The sequence below is a fragment of the Schistocerca gregaria genome, chromosome 3 (assembly GCF_023897955.1).
Source record: "Schistocerca gregaria isolate iqSchGreg1 chromosome 3, iqSchGreg1.2, whole genome shotgun sequence".
Classification (NCBI taxonomy): domain Eukaryota; kingdom Metazoa; phylum Arthropoda; class Insecta; order Orthoptera; family Acrididae; genus Schistocerca; species Schistocerca gregaria.
In genome coordinates this window covers 497,084,472-497,100,383 of record NC_064922.1, presented here as the reverse complement: position 1 = coordinate 497,100,383, position 15,912 = coordinate 497,084,472, and the positions used below count along the sequence as shown (strand labels likewise).

Here is a 15,912-nt window from a genome sequence, read left to right as displayed (position 1 = left end):
ATAGGTACAAGTATCATCGTACACGCATCTTTAGGATAGCAGTCCACGTAACTCTGTCAATTTCTCATTCTCGGCGTAACTTACTAAATCAGCTACTCTCTCGTAATCGGCTAAATTCTTGGAACTATTTCATTTCGTACAACGTTTTTGTCTTTTACACATTACTATTGGCTCATACTTTAAGCGTGTCAATCATTTTGACAAGTCTAACAGGTATACAACTCATATTCAGCCAAAAACGCAGTTTCCTTTTATTGTCCTGCTCTACAGTGCACTGTTACTGCTTCAATAATATCGATAGTAAATTCACTTTAACTAAACTCTATCATGTAGAATTGGATGGTCCATTTACATAAACGTGACCACGTGGGAAAACTATGCAGTCGTTCAGAATGAGATTTTCACTGTGCAGCGGAGTGTGCGCTGACATGAAATTTCCTGGCAGGTTAAAACTGTGTGCCGGACCGTGACTTGAACTCGGGACCTTTGCTTTTCGCAGGCAAGTGTTTTACCATCTGAGCTATGCAAGCACGACTGACGACCCGTCCTCACAGCTTTAATTCCGCCAGTTTCAATGCAGTCGTTGATGTAATGCGAAAACTGAGTGATTTATCGGACGCCCAAAAGGGCATGAATACTGGCTTTCGGGCCAGTGGTGGAAACATTTCCGATACTGCTGGGTTTGTAAACTGTTCGCATGCCGCCGTCGTTAAAGTACACCGTGCATAGCGAAATGGTATTATCCAAAATTGGCTCAAAGGCAACTATGCTGCACCACGGACCATAAATGACAGGTGTAAACGACGACCGGGCAGATGTGTAAGGGGGGATAGACGTGCAACTATTGAGCAACTGACCACACAGATGAATCAAAGGTCTGCCAACAACGGCTCCTCAACGATCGTTCAGCGAACGTAGATACATATGGGCCTGGATAGCCTGGATCGTGCACCCGTGCCGACTGCTCTTCATTGCCGACGACGGAATTTGCACCCCAAACCGCCTCTGGAAGTTCACTAAATGGCGACACGTGGTGTGTACAGCGTGAATCCTTTGAAAAAAGACATCGTGCAAACAGTCGTCAGAAAGGTCCAGGCCGGAGGAGGGAGCGTTAGTCTGGAGAATATTGTCCTGGCATTACCTGAGTGATCTCGTCATTCTGTAATGTGCAATGGGTCACCAAAAGTGTGTATCTATTCTTGGGGACCGCATCCACCTCTATATGCAATTCATTTTTCCCTGGCACGATGGCGTCTACCGCAGGACAATGTGACATGTCACACAGCTTGCAGTATACGAGTATGTGATTTGTTGGAAGAGCACCAAGACGATTTAACCGTACTCCCGTGGCCAACAAACTCCGGATTAAATCCAATCGAGAATCAGTGGAATAACCTCAGTCGGGCTGTTCACGCCAAGAGTTCTCAACCGAGAAACCTAGCGCGGCTGTCAATGACACTGGAGCCGACATGGCTCCACATCCCTATGGATAAGAACCCCATTCGCTCTTCCTGCGCGTCTCGCAGTCGTTGGCGATGAAAATAATAGTTGGTTCAAATGGCTCTAAGCACTATGGGACTTAACACCTGTGGTCAACAGTCCCTAGAACTTAGAACTACTTAAACCTAACTAACCTAAGGACGTCACACACATCCATGCCCGAGGTAGGATTCGAACCTGCGACCGTAGCGGTCACGCGGTTCCAGACTGAAGTGCCTAGAACAGCACAGCCACAAATAATAGTCATTCATGATTTTGACAGGGGTCACATGAATGTGATTTGGCAGTGTACAAAAGCTAAAGTACAATATTCTTATATCTTATATCTTTTCTCTCCCATTCCAGTATCATATACATGTAAAATAAATCATAAAAATCTCATGTACAAGTAAAATAAACACATTATTACACTGTTATGGCTACCAACAGATGGTGTGTTAGTGCTTGTAAATAATTTTGAACAGCTAAGTGGCTCTGGCTTCAAACATGTGGCTTACAAATCCGTTTTCCGGGATACAGCCAAACAAATGATTCGTACAACCTTATAGTTTAGGAAAGTACAACGAAAAAGCGGCTAGAATTTTACAGGTACTACGGTGCCGTTTATTGTGTTGTCACAGCTTATGGACAAAAGCATTACTGAACACTTAAAACTCTCAACACAACAAAACAGAATTCACAGTCGAGCAATGATGCAAATTATTGAAACTAATACAAACACTCATTTGGAATGCAAGGGAGGGCAACAAAAAATTGTTGAAATGGCTCTGAGCACTATGGGACTTAACATCTGTGGTCATCAATCCCACAGAACTTAGAACTATTTAAACCTAACTAACCTAAAGACATCACAAACATCTATGCCCGAGGCAGGATTCGAATCTGCGACCGTAGCAGTCGCGTGGTTCAGGCCTGAAGCACCTAGAACCGCTCGACCACAGCGGCAGACAGGGAGGGCAACAGTTATTGGTGTTGCAGCCTCTGCAACCAACTTGTATCCACTAGGTCACAAGCACGAAACTTTCCTCCCATTGATGCATCTTCACCATTATCCGAACCAGACTTTCAAGTACTATCAGCACCTAAGTTTGGCAGAAATTCAGGAGTAGGCAGTAGGCAAGCAGAGTTGCACAACCGACGGCTTCTCTCAAACGTGTGTGCCGCTGGAGTCCAGTCTAGTGTTCTTCCAGTGTTCTGACCGTACGGCCGATGTATGGCAGGTTGTACTGAAAAGGAATCTGTTACAGTTCCTACTTTCAGAGATCTGTACCGACGTTCCTGTTTGAAGAAATTCTGTGCTCTCGCGATAGGAAGGTACATATATGGTGGTAAACGTAATACTAAAGTGATTTTATTTGCGTGTTGTATTGTTGCATACGATAATAGAGAAACTGTGGGCGATTCACCATGCAAAGATGGCTCATATGAAAAGAAAGTATATGTAACAACATTGGAAATGGCCGATTGTCTGTTTGTTAGCTATTTGTCGGCAGACGTCTTCTTATAATACCACATGAACGCTAGTCCGTCCACTCGGATATCGTATACGTCCATCTCCGAAGAACGAATGTGGTTGGGCGAACAAAATCACAAAACATTCCACTAAAAAACAAAGAATCGAGAGCAGTCTGGTCATCCTAGAGGCACGTTGCAGCTAACCACGGAAATTCCGCTGCCAACGTGTTTGTGATGGAATTCGTTGTTTGACGGACGAACAAAGTTAGAATCAAGAAGACCTATTGCTAGCCTCGCACTTGTATCACCGAGCCCCACTGGTTGGAGAATTTATCACGGACAATCCAAGACAAGTACGTAATTGGAGAAACAAGAACAAGGATAGAAGAACACTTTTCCACACAGGGTTGTGCTGTTGAGATCATGGAAGAGTGAAGATACATTACTGGCAGCTGCTGCTTTGTGATGATATACTTGGCGAATGTCTGGCTCCACTTGTCCACACTCGTTTGCTGACAGTATCACGGGTCTTTTATCCTAATCTACATCTACAGCTACATATATACTCTGCAAACCACTGTGAAGTGTATGACAGAGGGTACTTCTCACTGTATTAGGTGTTAGGGTTTCTTACAGCTTCATTCATGTAATGAGCGTGGGCAGTATGATTGTTTGAATGGCTCCATGTTTGCTGTAATTAGTCTAATCTTATCCTCATGATCCTTATGGGGGCGATACAGAGGAGGCTGCAGTATATTCCTATAGTCATTTAAAGGCAGCTCTTGAAACTTTGTAAGTAGGCTTTCTTGGGATGGTTTACGTCTATCTTTAAGATTCTGCCAGTTAAGTTTCTTCAACATCTCTATGAACGTCTCACATGGCTCAAGCAAGCCTGTGACCACCCATGCGGCGCTTCTCAGTACACATTCAATATCCCCTGTTAGTACTATTTAGTACAGGTCTACATTTACATCTATATCTACATGGATTCATCAAAAATCACACATAAGTGCCTGGCAGAGGGTTCATCGAACCACATTCACAATAATCCTCTGTTATTCCAATCTCGACAAGAGCACGGAAAAAACAAACACCTATATGTTTGCAGGCCAGAGTGGCCGAGCGGTTCTAGGCTCTACAGTCTGGAACTGCGCGACCGCTACGGTCGCAGGTTCGAATCCTGCCTCGGGCATGGATGTGTGTGATGTCCTTAGGTTAGTTAGGTTTAAGTAGTTCTAAGTTCTATGGACTGATGACCTCAGAAGTTAATTCCCATAGTGATCAGACCCATCTGAACTTATATGTTTCCCTTATTTTCTTCTGATGATTACACAGTTGGACAATATTCTAAGATGGGTTCCATGAGTGATCTGTAACAATCACCTTTGTTGACTGTTTTCATCATGCACACATTTGTGACGAGCCTTGTATTTCCTGCACCACTCCTTCACAACACCATCACTAATAACCCCATACCAGTACACATGATGCCATCAATGATGGCACTGAGTACTTCTGCTTCCAGAAAGGGAATTACAGAATGCACCTGCTAAATGGGAGAAGAAGCAATTACACCATCCATTTCAGTCACTTGCCACTTACACACTGACTAACATAACTGAGAGGTGACTAGCGCAACATGACCATAAAAATCTCCTTTTGAAACCACATAAATACCACGAATTTACGAGAAATTGTTATTTTTAATAGCCATCTAGATATTAATTTACGACGATTCCTCATACAAGTTAGTTCAATCGCCGTTAATAGGTAGAAGCCTTCTATCAGAATGTGTTGGAAAATTAGAAAGCTAGAAAGTGTTATGATCTGAGATTCACCGCACTTCGACGAGGGCGCGATGCACAGTGGTTGCTCTGGTTACAGAAGCTAAGCCAGCATCCCAGTATTCACCCCTACCTGGCTCTATATATCACGCTGCAGCCTCTTCCCGGAGATGGGAATCCGTTGACTTTTATACGCTCTTGTTTCACTGTATAAAGCTGACTAGTTATCCCAAAGAACAGGTATTTTAGTGTTACGAAGGCAGTATGGCTGGCACAATTTTGAGGTCTGAGAGAAAAGAGAATACTTACCATCTGCTCAGTCAGTCCTTCATCGTCTAGCTGTTCATCGATGTTTCCAATTTTTAAATACATATATATTTCGGAAGATCTGATACGCTATGTACTTGTATCATATATCTTCTCATTTAGTGATTGTATGCATATTGTTGTTTCTTTTAATTGTCTTGCAGTAAACAGCTTCGCAACAATAAGACTAAATTAATTTGATCGCTTAAACGTAAACTAAACCCAAACGAATGAATTATCCTTTAAATTCAAGCCTTAATTCTCATTTTATCAAATCAAAATTAATGCTGATGAGACAAAATATTATGACCGTTGGCCGGCTCGTGACTGAATACTGCCTGTTGGCACTTTGGGTAAGGGGAGTTCGCGGTACAGAAATTATGTAAGCAGAGCAGAAACGGATGACGAACCATTCTAGCGACAATACAAATCGAAAATGTGGAAATCGACTGACCTAAGGCGATTTTGACAAAGGGCAGATTATTAAGGCCAGGCGCCTGGGATCTACCATCTAGAAAACAGTGAAGGGGATCCGCTATTCACGTGCTACTGTCGTGGGTATCTATGGCAAATGGGTGGAGAAACGTGAAGTAGGGAACAAGGTATTTGATGTCTACGCCTCATCACAGAACGTGGAGTTCAGAGAGTTGTCCACTCTATAAAGGAGGGTAGGCGGCGATCTATCACAGATCTGACAACAAGGTAGAAAGATCACACTAAGTTCGATGAACACCGTTCAGGTACATTGTTGGACATGTGACTCCGCACCAGATGAACCTTACTTGTTCCATTGTTAACCTAACGACATCTTCAATTACGATTGTGATGGGCAGCGGATAAACGAAACCGTTAAACAATGGAAATGTGTCACCTGGTAGGACGAATCACGTTCCGTGTGATCCCAGGTCGGATACGCCGCCATCCAGGCGAATGGGTGTTCGAAACATGCATGAGTTCATGGTCGCTGGCTGATGGGTTTAGTTTTGTGCCATGGGGCCATGGGGAACGTTAATCCGTGTTTCCATCAGATCTGTGGCAGTAATCAAAGGCACCATGACAGCTAAGAACTACGTGAATATTGTTACCGACTGAGGCATAGCACTGTATAACTATCCTGCCTTGGAGGCGGTTAAGTGGGAGATATGTCTCAGAGCTGGATAGTGACAGATGGTGATGCAAGACTCGACGCGCACTTAGTTTATGTATCAGCCGATAGGGGGACTGTGATTTTAGTATCGATCGTGCCCGCTAGAGTGCACTAAAGTAATAGAATGTTTTTCATAAGCTGTTCTAGTACTTTCATAAAGTGTTATGTCTTTTTGTGTATGTAAATGTTGTAAATTTGTTTTAGCAGTATGAATGATGCGAGAGTGTGATTTAAGGTTAATATGATGATAATTGTTTAACGAGTTATGTAGTAGGATTTAGTGTGGGAACATTTCGAAGAAGTATGGATATGGACAAAGGGGGTTTTTGTAGAATAGAATTGTAAAGTAAGTTTATGATAAGGGAAAGTTAATTCAGGTATAGAGTATTGTAGAGAAGAGTGGGAGCCTAGCCATGAAACAGTTCGGACGTGTGCAGTAGTAGTTCCGACAGAAACGTTAAGTTGCCGGATCTAGCAGTGTTTCATGCATCAAAAGTGTGGGAAAATAACGGCATAATTATTCCGATGGGCGTGAATTTTGCGACGAGAAAAGACGTAAATTCCGCGTGGCGTATTGGGCAGGTCGGTGGCTAAAAACTGTGACTGCATTTGGTACCGACAGACTTAATATATGGAGAGCATTATCAATCAAAAACAATCAGTATTTTTGTAGCTATTACGTTTTTGGGAAATGCAACACCATAAATTTGCTAATGTGAGTGAAATGGATTATGAGTGACTGTGTTAAGACTAGCACGGGCTTGGCAGTGATACTTGTTCACCTAAGTTTCAGAATATATTGAGGACAAAATTTCCAGTCTTTCATTTGTGTGAAAACTTTCTCCCGAAACGTAGATTAGTGACTTAAATTGCAGCCTGGTTCACGTCGAAGTACAGTAGGTTTCACTCGGGTTTCCTACTGATAAGACATCTTTCACAGGTAGGTACAAGTCCGTCGTAAAGGGACGGAAAGAACAGCGCCGTCGCACGACCACCTGTACCGCTTCATGCTTGATATCTTTCCCGCGGCGGTGGCATCTTCCAGCAAGGTAACTGTCCGTGTCTCAAGGCTACAATCATGCTACAATGGTTTGAGGACCACGATAGCGGGCTAACGTCGATGTCTTGGTCCCTAAACCTGCCTGAATTTCAGTGGAACACATGTGGGACGTTATCGTCCGCCAGCACTGCGTCCATGAACAACCGGGTGGTAATTTATGGGAGTTGCGTCACCTGTGTAGAGATCTGCAAACCTACCAAGTTCACGTCATGAAGAGGCGCTGTTGAACTACGTTCCAAATGTTGACCAGCGCGTTATTAAGCAACTTGTCATAACAGGTTTGGCTTGCCGGTCTCTTTGTCTGTATAGAAGAACATCAACAGACACGTGCTCTTCATCTGCAACTGCAGGTACGGCACGCTCTCTAACAGTCATCTAACTTTACGGATTTGCTGTTTGACGGTCATGTCTGTACCTAATGCTACTCCATGATTTGGTTGATCTTACTGACAGAATGTCAGGATAAGGAGGAAAAGGGTAGCTTTTGTCTAAAGTTAAGAGATTGGGTTCCACCTGTTATGCAAACCACAAAGTCTTAATATTATCCACAAATATTTTAGTCACAAAAATGACAAGAGAGGAAACGTTGGCAGAAGAATTTTCTAGTCAGGAATTATTCCGTAAAAATGTATTTTACGACGTCAATAAAATATAACATCACTTATGACAGATGAATTATGCAACAACATATTAGGGTAATAAAAAGATTAAGCCAATTGCGTTATCAGGTGGAACATAACTCTCGTAATTTAGTAGTTTGATGAGGATGGGTTAACAGTCTTCATGCAAATTATACAACTACGTAATTACCGTTACATTAATGAATTTTAGGCGTGGAACCTCTGTATGCAACAGCCAATATGTGTTTTTCCAACCCTAAAATCACTAATATACTACATTACAACAAATAGCGAATGGGAGGAGGAAACAATATGAAACTTCAGAGGTTATTCTCGGTGCATAAGAAGCCTAAGGCTGTCCTCTCTGGTAATGGCTACACATTGTCTTCCGGAACCTTGACGAGTATGCCTCACATCACCTTCCCATGCAGTCTAACATGAGGCCACTGTCAGATCCGAATGATCCACAAATCTGGATACTGCACGATTCGACCAGTCGCCTAAACAGAGGATCCTTTCAAACTCTGCCACGTTCTGACAGTCTCGTACGAAGAAACGCCATTTCTGTCTCCTTCGAAGTGTTCGCTGAAAATGACGCCGTCCACGTCCCTTATGTACACTACCAGGCGTGGTAAAAATAGAAACTTGATCATTACTAGTGGACTCTGGTGGTCATTCTACTTGTCATATAGAATAGGGACTCTAGAACTACTTACGTAGCCGCCGACGTGAAGTTACTTTCATGTCTTCTGCGAGTATCTTTTTTTTTGGTAAGGCAGTGTCTAATATTACTAGAAACAGAGAATTCACAGATAAACAAAATTAAAGGAATTTTGCGCTTATGGCTGTGAAATTTTGCCATCAGAATTCCAAATTATCTCATTCTCAAGCGTGAGTATGCAATGGCAATGTATATTTTGTTGTATTCAGAAGTGGTAACCATCATGTTTCATAATCAAATAATTCAGTTTATACCCGTCATCGTTTCTGAATTAACACTGACCACTTTTGGACGATGTATCACAAACAGCACTGCTGAGAAGGTATATTTCTCTTGACTTTCGACAGATCTGTCCTCGACGAATTTTCCGAAAGGAAAAAATGTAATAAATATCCACCATTCACAATAAATGTTACATTAAGACGTGCCAAAAGTGTTTCAAAAGTGAAAAGTATTTGAGCAAGGTATAACTAGAACTATCTCAGAATTCTGCCAATACTGTACAGGTAACCGCTTATCTCTCATGGTTCAAGTCAGAAAAATAAATAGAGGCGCAAGGGAGATTTGTCAATGAAACACAGAGAAAACAGAAGTATTTCGTTATTCACTACGTTTCAGAAGGGACTATGTCCAACTTCTTTTCAGTTACAAAATAACCATAGTGTGGTAACCGCGACCGTTACGGTCGCTGGGTTGCCATGAAGGAAAGCGTGGTGGGAGCCACGGAGCGGCCCGCGAACGACGTCTCAAAACTGATTGTTGCTCCTGTCGAGAGCGAGAAAATTGTTACTGAGACGAGCGTGAGTTTTCTTTCTGGGCGCCACGGGTATCGCCAGTCGTATGGCCTACAAAAATGGCGACTGTTACATTGCCTAAAACGGCTGAAACGTTGAGAATGGAAGTTATGGGTTTTATATCAGTTTTCATCAGCGAATATAAGAGTGGATTATTATGCAAAGTGCTCCTTCCGCATTCGCGTCTCGTGTCGTCGAAGTAACCTTCTCCCGCACACCTACAGCTACGGAATAAACAAACGTGGATTTGATCATCGCCGGCCGCGGTGGTGGTGCGGTTCTAGGCGCTTCAGTCCGGAACCGCGCTGCTGCTACGGTCGCAGGTTTGAATCCTGCCTCGGGCTTGGATGTGTGTGATGTCCTTAGGTTAGTTAGGTTTAAGTAGTTCTAAATTCTAGGGGACTGATGACCTCGGATGTTAAGTCCCATAGTGCTCAGAGCCATTTAGCAATTTGATCATCGCTCAGTCGATTTCTGAGAGTGACCTATAAACTGCGTGTAATTAAAGTTCACTACTGGAGATGCTTTCCTTCGTATATCAGATCGGGATATCAACAGCTAGGTGTGACGTGGAACGGTTTGGTGCCCACTCGTGAAAGTGCTTGCTACCATCGTGAGGATGAACAAGCGTTGATTGGCTGGCTCTGAGCACTGTAGGACTTTACATCTGAGGTCATCAGTTCCCCCAGAACTTATAACTACTTAAACCTAACTAACCTAAGGACATCACACACATCCATGCCCGAGGCAGGATTCGAAACTGCGACGGTAGTGGTCTCGCGGTTCCAGACTGTAGCGCCTAGAACCGCTCGGCCACTGCGGCCGGCCAGGCGTTGATTACAAGAAACTATGTCTACAACCAAAAGCTTAACTAAGTGACTTTGAAATAATCGAGGTGCTAGCAAACGAACCATGTGAGTGATCTGCAATTCAAGCAGTCCTCTATGACTGAAGGGTTATCCCAGTTTGATAATGTTGCTTATCAAAACAGCTGTGAACAGTGTAGTCCATACATACATACTTACATGTTTACTGATAGAATATACCTGGCTCTTACCAGACATTTGTCGTTCACATTAAATGCCTGCTACCCTAACCTGCTGTTAATTAAATCCAGTAATCACAGGACTCGATCGCAGTTTGTGGGTGCAGCAAAGAGAAGATAAGGGGAAAGAGATACGTGCAACCTAGGCACACACGGTCGTTAAATATTCCGACCCACATTCCGGTATGGTTAGCTGTGAATGAGTGACCCCATTATTAATAAAATACTTTTATCCACTACTCATTTTGTACCCCCTCCATTGCCCCCGCAAGCCACTTAGAATTCACATGGCAGTATTACACTTGTAAGCTGATTCACATTCTAAACGTAAACGCTAACTTTTTGTCTCTCTTTTTATTTAATTAAGACACTTTTGATGGTCACCCGTCCGTCGGATGGTCACCTTAAACTCGGCTATTCCTTTGCTGCTAGTCGGGAGTAGGAAGCTGTGTGAGCTCTGAGTTTCACCTTCTGCTTCTATCATCTTACAACAGAAACGAAACATTTCATTCTACGAACACTCATCACAACCATCCACAATGAAGAGCTACACTCATGGCATTCGGCTCACACTCCACAATGATTTGAGCCGAGCAAAGTGGCAATCCTTTCATATTAGACAGTTGAAGTACCCTTTGGGATGTTTCAGCCAACAATCCTACACCACTGTTTACCTATTTATTATTTATTTACAAGTTGTAATTGTTCCAGTTTCAAACATTGGTCTTGTGTTAAACGTTGCGCTTAGAGTAGATATTCGCGTAAGGTAGCAGCGGCACATTTTCTTCCCAGAAGTCCATGCGTTCCGCATCCTTGTCATGCGAAAGTGTGAAGGTGGCCTGCATGAGCATATAGCTGCGAGTCGAGTTGTTGTAGGGCTCCCAGACCACGGGATCAGCTTCTGGAGTAGGGTTTCTGTAAAAAAAAGACATGAAATTTTTATGATCGGTACCGATGATAAGGCATGCAGATGGACTGTAATTCGATAGCCATAGTCTACGTTTTAAGATGAAGCCTTGTGGCTTCAGTGTCGATTGTAATTAAATTTGGAAACTAATAAATACACATGTTCGGGTATGTAAATAAAATAAGGTATAAAGAGTATTTATTTTTCGCCATTTAAATGGTAGCAGCTCATGAAAATGTGTGCAGTTGACGTCCCCACGTCCTCCATCACTATGGAAGCTAAAGGTATGCATCTCACCATGTGAACATCCAAATATACCCGCCTTCAGCTATTTCTGAAACATCCTCTACTGCTGCTACACTATTTATCTGCTTTTCGCAGCCAATTGCGGATTCCTCGTTTGGTGGAACTGAAAGAACTACTGTTTTGAAACTTCATCATACAGGAGGAATTATATTCATATAGTAAAGCTTAAACAAGATAACCCATAGTTTATTGCTGAATGCACCCCAATGCTGCCGTAATTTGCAGCTTTCATACGTAATATTTGCTGACTATATGCATGTATTCATTTTCGTATTTGAAAAAACCTCCTCGCTGACCGAACTCAAAACAACATCCATTCGAGAGAAAATCTGTTAAGATTTCTCCATAAATTATTCACGCCTCTCAGTATGATACAACAGATGTTTAAGTGAGAAGGCTATATGACTTCGAAACAAGTTCTGGAATTCTTTCAGAACTTCGTTCTTTCTTTCTATCATTCATTAACATCCTGAAAACTAACCTGAAGAGTATATTTTGAGTTACTGCCTTAATGCATAAGTACAGTCGATACTCATGATATGTACAACCGGTAAACCAGTAAACTATATTTTCTCCTTTAGAGACCGTGAGGGCGACCGAACACAATTATGAAATTCTAAAACATCTGTCTTAGATAACACGTTATTTCTTTTTTGTTTCCTTTTTAACACCATCGTTTTTATTCTTACTTTGTTTATTGTTTAAGCATCAATAGTAAACCTAGGTTTCGTCAAAGAGTTCTGTGTTGTGTGCCGATGTATTATGTAAGCAACGATTACTCTGCCTCATTCGTGATTCACCTTATCCACCGCAGGTCCTATTCATTGGGCTTTCTAAGTACGAATATACTGCATTTTATGTATCGATGACGATTCCTGACAAAAGTGCAATTATTTCCCAAATAAAGATTACTTACCCATACTTGACGAAGTTAGTGTAGCATCGTAGTAAATTCCTGCGCACTTTGTCTTCGTCAGAGTTGGGATCCAAATTATACACCGTATCCTTTCTTAAGAAAAGGAAAGGCAAATCACTAGAGTGCGGGGCACCTGCAACAATAAAGGAGCTGAATTCCTTACGGTTGTAAACTGAGTACTACAAATAATATTTTTAAAATATTCATGGGCTTCGGATCCCATTGATGCTTGTAAAATGTATTTCTTCAAACTGAGGTAGATATTTTAGGTCTAAAACTTTTCTTTCTCAGTTTCTTCACAAAGTTCGAGGCAACATTGTGAAAAACTTACACAAAATTTACAATTCGAGTATTGTCCACCGCTGGCAACCATTTTCTCCCATTTTCGGGCAGAATACGAATCCAGTGATGGAAGAACTGGGTTTCGTTTGAGGAGATCCATGAATCGATCCAATTTTGCATTTGTTTATGTGACAGGAAATGCTGGTCAGCAAGGCCGTGTGCCACTGATCGTAAAAGGTGATAGTCAGAGGCTGCTGGAGAATACGGCGGGAGACGTAGGACTTCCCATTTCTAAGTTTCCACGTATGCTGTGACGGGTTTTGAGACATGGGATCGGGGATTGCCATACTTTAAAATCATATTTTCATGTCTGTCGCTGTATTGTGGCCGTTCGTCCTTCAGGGTTCGGCTCAAACGCATCAGTTGCTTTCGGTAACCATCCCCTGCGATTGTTTCCTTCGGTTTAAGTAGTTTCGAAACCCTCCTCTCTTCCACAGTCATGCCAATCTTCGACGTCAAAACCACCGTTGCTGAAGCACTGAAACCGTTCTTTGCACGTTATTTCACTAAAAGGTGCTTCACCGTAAGTCTTACACAGCACTTTATGAGCCTCAGCCACGGATTTCTTCATGTTAAATAACAAAATTAAAATTTCCGACAAATGATCAGAATTGGACTCGTAAGTTGACATCAATCGAGAATAAGTTTATGGAACAATAAAAAATCGTCTAATATTTTGATGGTGTTATGTTTAAAATGCCTAAGCTTCCTGTATGGCACTTATGACCTACCAACTACGCCACTATTTTCTGCCACTCGCACTTATTGCAAAACGGCGGAAGCACCGTTGTAGACCTAATACGTAGAAAAAAAGTGGAGCAGAGTTGAACGCTGTCTTTTTTTCAGTCTGTGGATTTAAACTTGTTCTCAGGCCCATTAAACTTTGAAAACAAAGTGTCCGTAAGGAATCAACATTAGATCTCTATCTATACATATTGTTAAGAAAAGAGTATTCTATATTCTGAGAGGAAACCGTATGGTTGCGTTGCGTTGCTAAATCTAACTTCTCTGTAGTGGAAGTGCAGAAATGAAACCACATAAGTGAAAATTTGCAAATCTACAGACTCAGTTCAGTTGAATTCCTTTAAAATACTTAGTCTTGTCTTCAGACACGCCGTCAAAACATTGTAATCTAGGACAGTACTTTTCTCCCAGCTCATGAAACATTAAATTAATCTTTTTGTTACCAGAGATGACCAGCCGTGCTCTTTTCTTTTCTTCGTTAGTTGCTGAGCGGCTTCCTTATTTCCATTACAGGCATCAGTCAATGACACATTTTTCATATCTGCATTTTCACAAAATTACAAAAACTTTAGCGCTCTATATAAGGTTCTGATGGAATCGCAATTTGGTTTTTCAAAGAGAACTTGGGCATTGGCCGCTTACTTAGGTTACATTTATCGCGAATCTCACGCCCAGTGCAAAGTTCAAGAGAATTTTTATCAGAGACGAGGGTGTCGGCAAGAGTACCACAGGGAGGGTGACAGGGCCGCTATTATTTTCTGTATCACAAATGATCTGACAGACAGGGTGGGGAGCAACCTGAGATTGTTTGCTGATGATGCTATGATGTACAGGAGGATGTCGAAGTTGGGAGACGGTGGGAGTATCCAAGATACCATACAAAAAATTTCTGCTTGGATTGATGGACGACAGCTGGCTCTAAATGTAGAAAAATGTAAGTCAATGCGAATGAATAGCGAAAAAAACCCGTAAATTTCGAGTACAGCATTAGTAGTGTATTGCTTGACACATTCACGCCATTTAAATAGCTGTGTGTAACGGTGTAACGTTGCTCAGCTATATGAAGTGAAACGGGCACGTGAGAATTGTGGTAGGGATGGGGAATGGTCGATTACGGTTAATTGGGAGAATTTTAGGAAAGTGTGGCTCATACAGCGTACAGGACGCTAGCGCGACCTATTCTTGAGCACTGCTCGAGTGCCACCCTAGATCGGCCGACGAGTTGTGTAGAACGCAAACCATCAGGGAACTTGTTGTACCATTCCAATCAGTATTTTTCGACGGATTTTCTGTCCGATCTATATTCGTCGTTCTCTTATAGATGTCTACCGGTGTTCGTCCTTCGGAAGCCAAGAAAAGAGTAACAGCACGTTAATCCTGTCTGGGCGCATTTGCTAATGTTCTTGTTGTTGTTGCGGTCATCAGTCCTGAGATTGGTCTGATGCAGCTCTCCATATTACTCTATCATGTGCAAGCTTCTTCATCTCCCAGTACCTACTGCAACCTACATCCTTTTGAATCTTCTTAGTGTATTCATCTCTTGGTCTCCCTCTACGATTTTTACCCTCCACGCTGCCCTCCAATGCTAAATTTGTGATTCCTTGATGCCTCAGAACATGTCCTATCAAACGGTCCCATCTTCTAGTCAAGTTGTATCACAAACCTCTCTTCTCCCCAATTATATTCAATACCTCCTCATTAGTAATGTGATCTACCCATCTAATCTTCAGCATTCTTCTGTAGCACCACATTTCGAAAGCTTCTATTCTCTTCTTGTCCAAACTATTTATCGTCCATGTTTCAGTTTCATACATGGCTACACTCCATACAAATACTTTCAGGAATGACTTCCTGACACTTAAATCTATACTCGATGTTAACAAATTTCTCTTCTTCAGAAACACTTTCATTGCCATTGCCAGTATACATTTTATATCCTCTCTACTTCGACCATCGTCAGTTATTTTGCTCCCCAAATAGCAAAACTCCTTTATTACTTTACGTGTGTCATTTCCTAATGTAATTCCCTCAGCATCACCCGACTTAATTCGACTACATTCCATTATCGTCGTTTTGTTTTTGTTGATGTTCATCTTACATCCTCCTTTCAAGACACTGCCCATTCCGTTCCACTGCTCTTAATGCCACTATAATTAACTATTCCGCATTTACCACACGCACGTCGGAAAGGAACGGACGCCATACTGAGCATTTGCCCATATGTCGGTGTTTTTGTACCCACATCGGAGTCGCATTTCATCACGT

General features: G+C 42.1%; 1 protein-coding gene across 2 annotated transcripts in view; it reads right to left on the bottom strand.

Annotated features, from left to right (window-relative positions):
* LOC126354064 (acylcarnitine hydrolase-like) overlaps positions 1–15,912 on the bottom strand; it is a 194,603-nt gene that overhangs the window by 131,691 nt on the left and 47,000 nt on the right. Inside the window, exons 9-10 of one of the 2 annotated variants that reach the window (XM_050003432.1) lie at positions 12,562–12,694; positions 11,076–11,347 (exon numbers count right to left, since the gene is read on the bottom strand). The exons of the other annotated variant lie outside the window; for it this stretch is intronic. Coding sequence (XP_049859389.1) covers positions 11,164–11,347; positions 12,562–12,694 — 317 coding nt within the window. The 3' untranslated portion in view covers positions 11,076–11,163. Of the gene's footprint in view, positions 1–11,075; positions 11,348–12,561; positions 12,695–15,912 lie in introns of those variants that run through there. 2 annotated transcript variants of the gene reach the window in all.